Source organism: Capricornis sumatraensis, chromosome 7, assembly GCF_032405125.1.
Source record: "Capricornis sumatraensis isolate serow.1 chromosome 7, serow.2, whole genome shotgun sequence".
Lineage (NCBI taxonomy): Eukaryota > Metazoa > Chordata > Mammalia > Artiodactyla > Bovidae > Capricornis > Capricornis sumatraensis.
Genome location: NC_091075.1, coordinates 113,475,356 through 113,490,058, shown reverse-complemented (window position 1 = coordinate 113,490,058; position 14,703 = coordinate 113,475,356). Strand labels below are relative to the sequence as shown.

The 14,703-nt window shown below is 47.6% G+C and overlaps 1 protein-coding gene across 1 annotated transcript in view; it reads left to right on the top strand.

Moving 5' to 3' along the window:
• Window positions 1–14,703, top strand: part of PROM1 (prominin 1) — a 117,960-nt gene that overhangs the window by 87,407 nt on the left and 15,850 nt on the right. Inside the window, exons 12-15 of the mRNA XM_068975453.1 lie at window positions 1,635–1,787; window positions 6,586–6,709; window positions 8,717–8,820; window positions 13,097–13,181. Coding sequence (XP_068831554.1) covers window positions 1,635–1,787; window positions 6,586–6,709; window positions 8,717–8,820; window positions 13,097–13,181 — 466 coding nt within the window. The remainder of the gene's footprint in view (window positions 1–1,634; window positions 1,788–6,585; window positions 6,710–8,716; window positions 8,821–13,096; window positions 13,182–14,703) is intronic.

Genomic DNA, 14,703 nt, shown 5'->3' with positions numbered 1-14,703 from the left:
AGTGGACTTGAAATCTCATTCGAAGTCAGAGTGGTACAGATGGGAGGAACGGTGCCATGATCTGTCTACGTACCAGCTCCCTTCCCTTCCTCCTCCCGCACCCTGAGACTATAGCTTATTTTAAAAAGAAATTTAACAAAGTAGATGAGGCATGCATTAACAGTAAAAGATCCCTGAGGCCAGATTCCATGGCTTATTTAAACTTGTATCCTCAGGATCTGGCACAAAACGTCACAGAGTAGGTGCAGGTGGCTGTCCTTGGGATTCTTCAGGCAGGAATACTGGAGTGGGGGCCTTGCCCTCCTCCAGGGGGTCTTCCCAACCGAGGGATCAAACCCTCTTCGCTTAGGTCTCCTGCATTGACAGGCGGGTTCTTTACTGCTAGTGCCACCTGGGAAGCCCATTATTAATAATGATTGAGTTTATTCTTAACTGAATGAAAAACTGCAGTGACAGCTTTTGTTGCAGGGTGTATGCTTTGTTTTTTAGCATTTTAAAGATTGGGAAGTATTTCTACCCTTGAACGCTCCTGCGTTGCTGTACATTCGAGGAATGCCAGCAAGACCTAACTGAGGATCCCTTATCCTTGAGCATCTCGCAAGACCTCCCATAATGCTGAGACCCCCGTTCTGCAGGCATTTGATTTGGGATGGGCCTAAAATTCTAAGGGCTTCCCAGGTGGTGCTAGTGGTAAAGAATCGCCTTGCCACTGCAGGAGATGCAGGAGACACAGGTTGGATCCCTGGGTCGGGAAGATCCCCTGGAGTAGGAAATGGCACGCCTCTCCAGTATCTTTGCCTGGAGAATCCCATGGGCAGAGGAGTCTGGCGGGCTACAGCCATGGGGTCACAAAGAGTCAGACACGATTGAGCATGCACTGTTCTCACTTGATGTGAAAATTTCTAAAATGTTCAGTGCACTCATCAAGTAGAGGGTATCTGCCTCAGTAAGGAACACAGGTTACTCCCCACCCCCCATCCCTAGTATTCCTAAAATCACAAAACATTTTAGATAAAAGACCAGGGGAACCAGTCCCAAATTCTTATCTGTTGTCTGTCATGATCTGTCTGCATCTCATCCTCTTTATAATAAATACTTGCAGCCTCAGGAACCTTGAGAGAACTGAAAAGCCTTAAGGGGCATGGTTGTGGTTGTGTTTGGTGGGGGAAGTAAGTCAGTGTTAAGCTTGGCTTGTCCTGGGTCCACCCTCAATAACTCTCTGAATATGCAGCATTCCAACCATCATTTACCCTTTTCTCTAACACCCTGATTATCCACACTTGTAGCCTCAGGAACCTTGAGAGAACTGAAAAGCCTTAAGGGGATGTCAGTTGCCTCAGAGAGGCTGAGTCAACCCTGCTTCTGGGCCCGGTGGATTAAAGCGAAGGGAAAGAAGCGATAATCCCATGACCTTTGAGAGCTCTTTGAAACCAGGATAAATGTTGACTTGGTTGGGTTGGAGGACTCTGGCTGGAAAGGGGTCTTCTCACAGCGTGCTCTCCCTCTGAGGAATGAGCAGGACTCTGATGTTTGACTGCCAAGGGTAGCGTGGACCCCTCCCGCCCGGGTCCAGCACTCTTGTGTTGCGATGACATCACTGCTCACGTGTGCCTGCTCTGTGCTTGCCCCCCCAGGTGGCTGGTTTGCTTGGTCGTCTGCTGCTTGCTGACCCTCATCTTGACTTTTTACCTCCTGGGCTTGCTGTGTGGCACGTTGGGCTATGACCAGAATGCCACCCCAACCAGACGAGGCTGCGTCTCGAACACCGGGGGCCTCCTTCTCATGGTGTGAGTCTCGGTCCTTCCTTGGTCTGTGAAGGGTGGAAACATAGGGTGGGGACCGTGGTGTGACAGGGACCCGGTGGCCTCCAGGCCAAGCACTCTGGGTTCCAGCGACAGACAGCGGAGACCTGATGTGATTATGCTTTCATTGGTTTGGGAAATTCCATTAAGCATAAAAATCAAGGAAACTCTAGGTCAGTGGCGCTTTGAGAGACAAGCTTAAAGTGCATGTTTATACGGATATTCATGTGTGTATGGAAGGCTCCTCCACAAAGCAGCTATCAGGAAATTATTTCCAAGTGTGCTTTCTTAATTCTCACTATTTTCCCCCATATCTGTCTCTCTCTCTGGGCTTCCCTGGTGGCTCAGTGGTAAAGATTCCACCTGCCAAAGCAGGAGATGCAGGTTTGATCCCTGGGTTGGGAAGATCCGCTGGAGAAGAAAATGGTAATCCACTCCAGTATTCTTACCTGGGACGTTCCATGAGCAGAGGAGCCTGTCGGACTACGGTACACAGGGTCGAAAAAGACTCACGCGTGACTTAGCAACTAAAGAACAACAGCATCTATCTATCTGTCTCTGTCAATCTGTCTACCAATCCGTGCATTCACCAGATACTTTCTGAAGGTTGATCTGACAGCAGACACTGTTCACTCTGAAACTCTAGAGACTCGATTTAGAACAGAGATTGAGGAGCCTGCACCCGTGGGAGTTAGACAGGTCGCCTGTATTAGTGATGGGATCAGATGTGAGGTACCAGCAGGTGCTAAATGTGACGCAGACTGGAGCTGTTATCCCTGTTTCAGTCAGATTCGTGTCCAAGTTCCTATCTTTGTAAAGAAAACCGTTTACTAGCTTATAACAAAGCAGAGGGGCATGTGCTGGATGGACGTGGAGGTGGAGCCAGAAATGTAAACCAGTGACCAGGGGTAAAAGCTCGGAATGCTCCCCAGAGGGGAAGCTGTGTGATATTCCCTTTTCCTATAAACTCCTGGAAATGAGTTGGGGATGGTGGTGATGAGGCTCCAGGGAAGGGTTAAGATTTAGACGAGGTGTTTTGGGCCATAGGGAACCAAAACCATAGCCGTTTCTTTACTTGTATCTATAGTGACATGCATTAATTTGCTTTTTTAAACTTTGGGTCACTATAATAATCTGGCTACTTATGAGCTGTGACTGTAAAGTTAAGGCCACTTGCGTAAAGCTTCAGGCTTCACTGTAGTACAAGCCTTTATTCACGTGAATGCAGGCACATCAGTTTTTGTTTTATTGAAGCATAGTTGATTTACAGTGTGCGTTAATTTCTGCTGTACAGCGAAGTGACTCACATGTATACATTCCTTTTTATATTCTATTCAGTGATGGTTTATTCCAAGATATTAAATATAGTTCCCTGTGTATACAGTAGGACCTTGTTATTTATCCATCCTAAATGGCATAATTTGTATCCGCTGACTGCAAACTCCCAGCCCATCCCTCTCCCTGCCCTACCCGCTCCCTGAGCAAGCACCGCTCTTTCTCCATGTCTTGAGTCTTTCTGTTAGGTTCATTTCTGGGTTTGTTTGTTTGTTTTTTAAGTGAAGTTTTAAAAAGAACCTTAAAGCTAATGACATGGAAGTCTGCCAGAACTGGATAAAGCTGGACAGGGTTCCACCCATGGAAAAGCCTTCTTGCTCACATGCCTAAAATTCAGGAATTAAGTCAACAAGGAAGAGTGTATTTGCCCAGCCTTTTGTTTAAATGTCCACAGCTACAGACAGAAGATTAATTTAATGTTCAGAATTTAATAATCCTATCACTTGGCTATTTTGTCATATTTTCATATGGATTTATGTGTTGTTGATGCATTTTTTAATTATTGAAGGGAAGAAGTAAATTGCTCTGAAAAGGTTCAACTTTCATAAAAGTCTATTCTACTTTTGGGGGGGAATGAAAGCAAAAAAAAAAAAATGTGATATCTAGCTCCAAAAAATTAAAATAGAGTCGTGAACAGACTGATGGGAGGCTGAAAGCCACTGTAGTGTGGATTTAATACTTACGTCTCAGGTTAAGGATCCCTAAAGGGTTAGAGTCACATGTAAACCTATGACCCCGTGTCAGCAGTAGGGGAAAGGCTGGTCCCCTACTTGCTGTCAGATGCATCCTGGGTGGTCTGCACCCTGGGGGTGTCTGCAGTTTCTTTTTTGTCCTGTTGAACCCCACCCCTCAGCATGGCCTGCTTTGCTATGCTTGGCAGAATGCTGCATATTTTGAGACATCTGGTCAACTACTGCATGGACTCATCAAACTAGGAGAATGCTGTTTCTTTCTTCTAATCACTGACTTGCTTGTAGAAATGAGAAAGAGTATGTTTAGTTCAGCTTCAAGCCAAAATACCACCTGCTCTTTGAAAGTGGTTGATACTGTCCAATCAAGAACACGGTCTCTCTACCAACCAAGCAAGAGTCCTTGTCTCCCGGAAGGATCCGAGTGAAAAGATCTGAAAGGAGGAGTCCTGGCTTCTCTGTGGTCCTGTGTCTTCTGAGGCTCCAGGGAGCACTGTAGGGGCTGAGTGGGGTGCAGTGGTGAACGTCCATCTGCCACACCACGGGGCTCTCCCCTCTTTAGTGAAAACAGGAAACCCCATGGACACTCCATCCTCCCCTCTAACTCACCTCTCTGCACAGACGTCTTGAAATGAAGACCTGCGTCTGATGCCCGTTTCCTGGTCTCCCGCCTGCTGCCCAGGCCAAGCCACCGTGGTTCCTCGCCGGTCACTGTCACGTCAGCAGTGACCTCTGTGTCTCCAGTCCAGTGAACTTCTCTGAGTCCTTCTCGAATGTCACAGCAGTGACGGAACAGCTGCCCCTCCTGTAAACATGCCTTAACTCCCAGTGACCTCACACCCTCCTGGTTTCCTTCCCACCCTCCTGAGCCTCCCCCTTGGTCTCCTTTGCTGACTGTCTTTCTACCACTTCTTGCTCAAATGGTGAGGTCCCCCCAGGCCCAGTCAGGCCCCTGCCTTCCCCTGCAGCCCCAAGGATCAGTCATCATTTCTAAGCCACTCACTCCCTAAAGTAGGTCTGTAACCCAGGCCTCTGTGCTCCAAACACCAAACTGCATCTGCACAGCATCTCCTCCACCATGTCTCCCGGAAAACAGGACCTTGTAAAAGTCCATCCTCTCCCCCTTTCCCTGTCCCTGCTGACGAGCCCTGGTGCACCCTTCCTGTTCCCTTCCCTTCCCTTCCCTTCGAGTGCACGAGTATTCACCATATCCTCCTGTATCTTCCTCCCGGTTCAGCCCTCTTTCACCCTTGACTCCACTCCACCACTCCCAGCTGCAACAGGCCCCCATCTGGGGCCAGAAAGAGCCAGCTCCCTGACACCCTCCACTGTGGGCACCTGTCCATCCACCCTTCACACGCAGCCAAGAGGGCTTGTTTTTACAGAGAGGAGTCTTGGCGTGTTCCTCCAGTGTTTAAAGACCTTCAGTGGCCTTCCCTCTGGGGATCCTCCAGGCTTCCCCGCTGGATGCCCCTGCCTGCCACCTTGGGCTGTCCCTCACAGCGCTTCTCTGTCTGCATCCCTCTGAATATCTGAATACATCTGCCCCTTTCAGACTCCCCAGAGTACATTCCCTGCTGCCAACTGAAAAAAAAATGCACCCCCTAAAAGCTGAGAATTACGCTGTAGTTGGCAGACAAAACTGAGGACTTAAGGCCAGGACACAGCCTCTCAAGTCGCTCTGAGGGAACCTCTCTGAAGAGGTGAGGGAGGAGCCAGGCCACAGAGGAGTTTTTCTGACAAAGATCTGGTCCTCTGAGCCTCAGAAGATGAGTGCTAATTAAAGAAAACCACATGGGATTGGTCTCTCTGGGTCTGAGTTACTTCGCTCAGTGTGTGATATGATGTTGCTTCTGTGTGGACTCTTAACAAAACAGGATGCAAATGAACTTTCACTTATGAAACAGCAATAGAGTCATGAATGGACTAAACGAACGTATGGTTACCGGGGAGTAAAGGGAGGTGGGATTACCTGGGGGACTGGGGTGGACGCACGCATACACTACGGTATATAAAATAGATACCTGATAAGAACCTGCTGTATAGCGCAGGGAACTCGACTCCGTGTTCTGTAATGGGCTATATGGGAAAAGAAACTAAAAAACCAATCAGTGGACATATGTGTAGGTGCAACTGATTTACTTTGCTGTGGTACACCTGAAACTAGCCCAACATTCTACAACTTAAAAATAAAATCTTACAAGGCAGGCGGCGTGTCTACAGAGTCATCTCAAAAAAAAAGAAAAGAAAGCCAGATAGTCTGGGCTCACTGACATCATCCCTGCGACGAGTGCCTCAGCTATCCTCCTGAGTCCCTGCAGGGGGCGTCCTTTCAGGATGGCTACAGCGGGTGGTGGCTATTGGGGGGGGGGGCATCCTGTTTCTATACTGAGCCCCCCAGGGCTCATCGTTGGCGCGGGTGTAGCGTCTTTTGTTTGCTGATAGGACAGGCAGCATTTTCCACAGACACCAACTTATAGCCTCCTCCTCACCGGACAGCCTCGGGTGACCCCAGGTCCACATCTGCACCACAGTGCCAGGCTGCAGGCAGGCCAGGGACCCAGGGCCAAGTATCCCCTTAAGATGCGCCTTGCACTTCCTGTCTGCATCCCTGGGTAGGCTGAACCGAGGTTAACCTGCTGAAAGCTGACGTCCCAGGTCCTTTTATATGTGGACTAGGTGGAATGAGTAAGTTCTGGTAACGGGGAATAACTGCCTGCAGAATTATTAACTTTTTTCCTGTTTGTTTGTTTTTCCAGTGGGGTTGGATTCAGTTTCTTCTTTTCTTGGATGGTCATGACCATCGTGGTGCTGACTTTTGTCGCTGGTGGAAATATGGAAAAACTGGTCTGTGAGCCTTACAGAAACAAAAAGTTATTCCAGGTAAATATGGATTGTGTCCATTATGAAGGGCTTGAGCCAAAGCTTTTATTCTCCCCCCGTGCCTAGTGGTCGGAGAAGGCAATGGCAAGCCACTCCAGTACTCTTGCCTAGAAAATCCCATGGATGGAGCAGCCTGGAAGGCCGCAGTCCATGGGGTCGCTAGGAGTTGGAAGCGACTGAGCGACTTCACTTTTGCTTTTCACTTTCATGCATTGGAGAAGGAAATGGCAACCCACTCCACTGTTCTTGCCTGGAGAATCCTGGGGATGGGGGGCTGTCATCTATGGGATCTCACAGAGTCGGACACATTGAAGCGACTTAGCAGCAGCAGCAGCTGCATGTCTAGTGGGTTTCTTCAAGAGTAAAAAGATGAACACCTGGTTTCTACTCAGTATGTTGAGACTCCATCTATTTGACAGAGAAAAAAAATATATATGGCAGTACAGGTGCCCCTTGAACACCAGGGCATTGACGGTGACAATCCTCTGGGCATTCAACTTATATTCAGCCTTCTGTTCACATGATTACTCCATATACCCTTCCTCAGATTCCATCAACCTCAGACCACATAGCACTGTATTATTTAGTGCTGAAAAAAATTCACATAGAAGTGAAACCTTACAGGTCAAACCCATGTTGTTGAAAGGTCAACTGTATTCTTTTTTAATGTCAGTGAAATTGATACCAGGAGTTAAAGCTTACTCATCAAAGCTGGTTGTCATATTCGGGGAGAATACAGTTCTTCTCAGAAGTAGTTCCCAAATGTGGAACATCAAAGGATAAATTTTCCAGGTTCCTTGTATACTTCAAGAGGCTTCTGATATTTCAGAGAACTTCCCAGATGACAGTTTCCCACACAGATGGTGGAAGGGCCCTAAATTTGCAGTGAAAGAGGGGACTTCCCTGGTGGTCCAGTGGCTAAGAGTCCACCTGGCGATGCAGGGGACTCAGGTTCGATCCCTGGTGGAGGAACTAGCATCCCACCGCCCGTGGGCAGCTAAGCCTTTGTGATGAGCCCGCGAGCCACACCTCGAGAGTCCATGGGCTGCAGTAAGACTGGATGCAGCCGATAAATAAATCTGCAAAAAATATTGATGCGAAGGAGACTGCTAAATGGCACACCTCACGGGTCGTGCCTGGTGGAGATCTGACGAGGTAGTTGAGAATTAAATGTGGACTTCACTTTCTCCCTCTACAGCCAACTACTTCAGGTTTTAGGGTGCTGTATCCAAGTTTAGCTTCATTAACTAATGAAATTGTTTTGATCTACAGGTCTGTCTTCTCATTTTGACTTTCCAGTGTTTTTCTCCCTATTCTGATTTTAAAAATGTGTTTCCACTTCCCTGTTTTATTGTACACATTCGTCCACCTCATCTCCGTTATAAAATCAGATGAGGGACTCCTAAGATAAACCAGTTGTTGTGGAGGTATTTTAATTCCTCAGTTGGTTCAGCAAAACTCAATTGGGAGCATCAGTTTGTCACACTATCTCCGTGTGGCCTGACTTCATCATCTTTTATTCTACATTAAATTGTTAAAAAAGGAATTCTTAAAAAGTAGAGGAGAATATTTTGAAAATGAGGGTGTTTCCCATTTGCACTTCTCAAGTATGTATACAGTCATGTACTCATTAGTCCATCTTATTACATAATGTGAAGTTGAAGAATGTGCCTGATTTAACTCCATTTGTCCAGGGAGAAAGAGTGAAGAGCTGGGCCTACTGCTTCATGGCTTCCTATTAGGTATTCTGAATCAATTATTCTTTAGCCATTTCTAATCTTTATTTTACTTAGATTTTCCTCTCAAAAATGTAATCTTAATAATTCCTATGATTTCCACCCAGTGATCTGTCTATTGCAATCACACTTCTGTTTTCTAGTTTAATTGAAAATCAATGAAGTAAGTCATGATATAAATAAAAATATCCCAAATATTATATGTTTAACAGAATATTATTTAATTATATGCATATATGTTAGTGTAAAACTGTCTTTAAATTTCTTCTAGGTTTTGGACACTCCATATTTACTAAATGAGGATTGGAAATACTACCTCTCTGGCCTAGTACTTAACAAACCGGATGTTAATCTCACTTTTGAACAAGTTTACAGGTATGAATAATTGCATTATGCATTTTTTTGCTACTTAGAATGTTGTGTTTTTACAATGAAAATTTTGCTCTCAACGTGTTTTTCATTTGAATGGTCAACTTTCCAGTTTCAGAAGTAAGCCCGTCTCTGGTCTCAGCAGTAAGACCAAAAAGCCAGTCTTCCCCAGAAAACCCTCTAGGACTTAGGATGGCGCATCCCAAGTCACTCTGTCTTTATCACTAGAATTCATTGGTAGAGGTGACCCTAAAATACATTCTTGGGACCCTGGGAAAACTCTTGTTTGAAAGTCACCCTGCCCTAGGTAAATGCCGTATAACAATTTAGAATTCACTGGATGAGTCTCTCAGTAGAAATGGTAAAGATGGGATTTCCCTGGAGGTCCAGTGGTTAGGACTTAATCCTTCCACTGCCAGAGCCCAGGTTCATCCTTTGCTCAGGAACTAAGATCCTGCAAGGCCTGTGGGACAGCAGAAAAAAAGAACAGAACAGAAATATACCAAAGTCTTTAATAGGAATAGGAAAGAGTTTTATGTTGTTGTAGCCACGTGTTCTGGGAAACAAACTCACTCAGAAGGACGATGCAAATCATGGAGTGCAGTTTATTATATCGGCGGGCCCAAGGCAGAGTCTCCTCTTAGCCAAAGACTAAGTTTTTGTGAAAATCTTATATACCCTAAGTGTACGTGCACAAACCCACCTCCCCAAATTCCCTGACAATCAAAGTTAACCAGTGAGTCATACACCTTAAGCCTAGGTAGTTAACAGTGGACAGTTATCAATAGGCCTGTAGTCATACCCCAATAAGCATAATAGAATATATGATTCTATTCAGTTACACAGATAGTTAGGGTATTCTTTTAGCGATGGAGAGCCCTGGGGCTCTTCCTTCCAGGGGCCTGGTTTTCCAGCTGATGTGTCCTTTCCATAGATTCTGGGCATAGAGCTCAAAGTCCACAGTCCGGCCCAAGATGGAGTCCTGCTTTCAAGATAGAACCTGTTCTGTTTCCTCCTTCAGCGTGAGCCAAACTGCAGACTCTAGCCAGGGAGGCAGCCTCTCAGACAGCTCTGAGGAGTTGTTCCAGAAACCATGGCTCTGAGCACAGTTTTATATCTTGTCAGGACAAGTAACATTAAATACGTCAGGGATACATGCATTAAAGATTTCAAAAAACAAAAACAGATCAGCGTGTATACAGCGAGTCAGCATGGCCTTGGCACCAGTCTTATCACTGAGGGAGGACCAGCATTGATGTCCCAGGGAGGGAAACATTTAATCTTTGTTTTGATGGGTACATTGTCCTGGTCAGTGCACCCTTTTCTTTCATAATTTCATTGTATGTAAGCTGACATACAAATGTCTCTTTGACAGGCCACAAGCAATCTGTTTCAGTTAGCATAAAGTTTGAGTTAGATCTTGCAGAAGCCAGAAAGACGTCCCCAGCCCTCCATATGTGAACATCTCTCATCAGTCTGAGTCTCTCACAGGCCGACAGTGGTGTAGCCTGAGGACCAGGCCGTGAGTCAGGCCGCCTGGGCGCCAGCCCGGCTCCACCCCCAGGGCCTCTGTGACCACATGGTCCCCTTCCTGTTGCTTCAGTAGGGTGATCATAGTCAGCTGAGTATCACCAGCTCCCCTCACATCCAGGGAAACTGAGTAAGCAGCAGAGGGGTCCATCTGCCTGGCACCCGGCCCTCATGGCAGACTTGCTCGTCACCTGGGGTCTTCTGCTTTGCCCAGAGGGTCACAGGAGCCTTCTCAACAGCATGTTCTAGGAAGACACTTTCAATCCATTGGAGTCTGTGGACTCCAATGAATGCAATGAATGAAACCCCCACCAGGCTTACGAGAAGGAAGCCAAGCTTCTCGGCCTCATCTGCAAGCTCTTTGGGATTCTGGCTCCGGCGGAACTCTCCAGTCTTTCCTCTGGTGGTCAGCGTATCACCAATGCCAGCCTACTTGGGGCTCCCTGGAGAGGAGCGTCACCCCTCCCAGGATTCTGGAAGGTTCTCCCAGGCGTCCCTCGGGGCCGGAGGGCCTTGGCAGCTGCACAAGGAAGCGGCTCCCAGGACAAGGTCATCTGGGTGGCAAGGATGTGTGCAAAGGTGTGGCCACCCTGCTGAGCTCTCTCGAGAAGGCATTTGCCACGTTTCAGAGAAGTTAGGAGAGGTGAGGCCAGGTTAGGTTTGCAGCCAAAGCGGACGTTTGGCAGCCCCTCCCTGTCCCCTACCCTTAGTGCAACCTTAGGTTCATTAGGTAGAGCTCAGCCCTGGCAACGTGGAGGGGAACGGTCAGGAAGGGGCTTGATAGGGGGCTTTTGTTTTTTTTACATATTTAACAACCTCATATATGCAGATGATACCACTCTAATAGCAGAGGGTGAGGAGCCTCTTGATAAGGGTGAAAGAGGAGAGTGAAAAAGCTGGCTTGAGACTCAATATTCAAAAAACTAAGATCATAGCATCCAGTCCCATCGCTTCATGGCACATACATGGGGAAAAAGTGGAAGCAGTGACAGGTCTTATTGTCTTGGGCTCCAAAATCACTGCAGACGGTGACTGCAGCTGTGATATTAAAAGATGCTTGCTCTTGGAAAGGAATGTTGTAACACACCTGGATCCCATATTAAAAAGCAGAGACATGACTTTGCTGACAAAAGTCTGTCTAGCCAAAGCTATGGTTTTTCCAATAATCATGTATGGATGTGAGAACTGGATCATAAGGTTGAGCATGGAAGAAATGATGCTTTCAAATTGAGGTGCTGGAGAAGACTCTTGAGAGTCCCTTGGACAGCAGGGAGATCAAACCAGTTAATCCTAAAGGAAATCAACCCTGAATATTTATTAGAAGAACCGACACTGAAGCTGAAGCTCCAATACTTTGGCCACTTGATACAAAGAGCTGACTCATTGGAAAAGACCCTGATGCTGGGACAGACTGAAAGCAGGAGGAGAAGGGGACGACAGATGAGATGTTTAGATAGCGTCACCAAATTCAGCATCACCAGTTCAATGAACGTGAATGTGACAAACCCCAGAAGACAGTGAAGTACAGGCGAGCCGGGTGGGCTGCCGTTTATGGGTTGGCAATGAATGGGACATGACTTAGCAACTGACTAACAACAAATTTATTTCTTTATTTGGCTTCACTGGGCCCTTAACTGCGGCCCACAGGATTTGTAATTGTAGCACATAAACTGTTAGTTGCTTCATGTGATATCTAGTTCCCTGACGGTGGATCAAACCCAGGATCCTTGCATTCGGCGTGCAGAGTCTTAGCCATTGGATTGCCAGGAAGTCAGTGGATAAAGTTCTATACATAATTTTATTTATTTATTTATTTTGGGCTGTGGGGGACCTTCGTTGCTGAGCAGGCCTTTCTGTAGCTGCAGTGAGCAGGGGCTGCACTCCAGTTGCCTTGCAGGGGCCTCTCAGGGCACTGGCTTCTCTTGCTGCCGAGCACAGGCTGTAGGGCACACGGCCTCAGTAGCTGTGGCTCCCGGGCTCTAGAGCACACGGTCAATAGTTGTGGCTCATGGGCTTAGTTGGCCCATGGCATGTTGAATCCTCCCAGATCAGGGATCGGACCCATGTCTCCTGCATTGGCAGGTGGATTCTTTACCACAGAGCCACCAGGGAAGCCTGATACAGTCTTCTAATAACTTTTTATTAAATCTTTTAATGAAGATAATGCTTGGTAACACACATCTCTCTGACATGGGTTGTTTTTTTCAGGTTAGAGCTTATGTCTTCCCAGTTTGTAAACTTTGTTATCACTCAGAGCACTAAGGCTAGAGTATCTACCTGTCCTCCTGTGGGCTTCCCTGGTGGCTCAGAGGGTAAAGTGTCTGCCTTCAGTGCGGGAGACCTGGGTTTGATCCCTGAGTTGGGAAGATCCCCTGGAGAAGGCAATGGCAGCCCAGTCCATTATTCTTGCCTGGAAGATCCCATGGGCGGAGAAGCCTGGTGGGCTACAGTCCATGAAGTTGCAAAGAGTCAGACACTACTGAGCGACTTCACTTTCACCTTTCACCTTGCATCTGTTCCAAACATGGAACATTAAGGAAAAGAGGGAAAGGTGTCAGGAGTGGTGGGCCCCCCGGGGGATTCCTGGGGACACTGGTGGCAGCTTACTGCATTGACACCCAGCTGCCATGTCATGTTCATATTCACAGATTAAACAAAGATGAACAGTTAAACTTTCTCTCCATCCTTCGCAGTGGACAGAGGTAGCCACAACTGCCCTTTTGCATCCTGACTTCTCTGTTTATTCCCTCAGTGACTGCAAAGAAAATAAAGGCCTTTATGCCACACTTAAGCTCGACCACATCTACAATGTCAGTGAACAGCTCAACATTACAAAGGTGAGTGTGTGTCTGTGTTAGGTGCTTAGTCGTGTCCGACTCTTTGCAACCCCATGGACTGTAGCCCACCAGGCCCCTCTGTCCATGGGATTCTCCCGGCAAGAACACTGGAGTGGTTGCCATTTCTGTCTCCAAAAGGAACTATAGAAAGAAAGAAAGCGAAGTCGCTCAGTCGTGTCCGACTCTTTGCAACCCCATGGACTGTAGCCTACCAGGCTCTTCCATCCATGGAATTTTGCATACAAGAGTACTGGAGTGGGTTGCCATTTCCTTCCCCAACAAAGGTGAGTAATTAGGACCAATCAGGAAATAGACATGTTTTTTACCAAATTCAGTGGTCCCCGTTTTCTCTTTTGAGGTGGATTTCACATTAGATAAAATGAGCCAGTTGAAGTGATTTAGTAAATTTGCAAGGCTGTACAAACTTCACGTCTATCTAATTCCAAGACCTTGGCGTCACCCTGACCAGCTGACTTTCTGAGACATGAGTTTCTCCTGTGAATGGAACAAAAGCATCCCCAGGGCTCTCCTTGCAGACCCTTCACGGGAAAGGGTTTAGCTTGCTGAATGTCAAAGTCCCTGGAGGCACAAACCCTGCTTGCTTCCCGGGGTATTGATTCTCCCAGGCCAGCCATCGTTTTCTGTCACATCGCTGATGAGGGACAAGAACTGTGGCCCAGAGAGTCCTTACTCTGTGTGAATGGTGGCGGGACCCCAGGGCTCCTCCTAGGTGAGCCCTTGGCAAGACACAGCATGGCAGCAAGGATGGAAAGGGACTGAATGGATGCGCACTTTTCCTCCTTTACCCAAGCCCACAGCCGAGTCTGGAGTCTTCAGACTCCAAGGAGAGGCCCCTGCAGAGCACACTGGCTGGGAGGAGGGGCGAGGAGGCTCCAGCAGCCCAGGCCTCTGGTGCCCTTAGCCTAGGTGGTGCCCGCTCCCTCATGCCTAGAGGCCTCCTGGCTTTCTCTGCTGTGTAGAAAAGAAGCTAAGGAAGCTGGTGTCTTCTGGGCTTCCAACACAGAAGCAGATATCAAAGAAAGTCAGAGGAAGAAGTGGTTCCCCAAGCCCCACGGCTTCAGTATGGAGGCATCACTGAAGGGGCGCCATGAGGTCAAGGTGGCCTGAGGGTTTTCAAAGGTCAAGAGGCTTTTTGAAAGCTGTGTACAAATTTTGTATTCGCTTCTCTAGACATACCTTGCATGCACTCATGGATACAATATCATTTTGCAGCCAGGCCCCAAAGGGATGCCCTCTGCTCACTCACTCATGATGCCATTTTCTCAATGATGAGCAGTGCCCCCTGGACACACAAGATCCCACAGTCACCAACTGCATGCCCATGATCTGGAGTGTTTCTACTACCCAGTCCAGGGCAGGCCACCTCCTTCCCCTGGAAAGCAGCCCGCCGAGCCCCTTTCAGCATCTCTCTTTGCCAAGACTTGGTCAGAAGCCACCTCCTCTCAGAAGCCCTCCGCAGCCCGCTGCCTTGCCAGGCTCGTGTCCCGATGCAGTTCCTGGG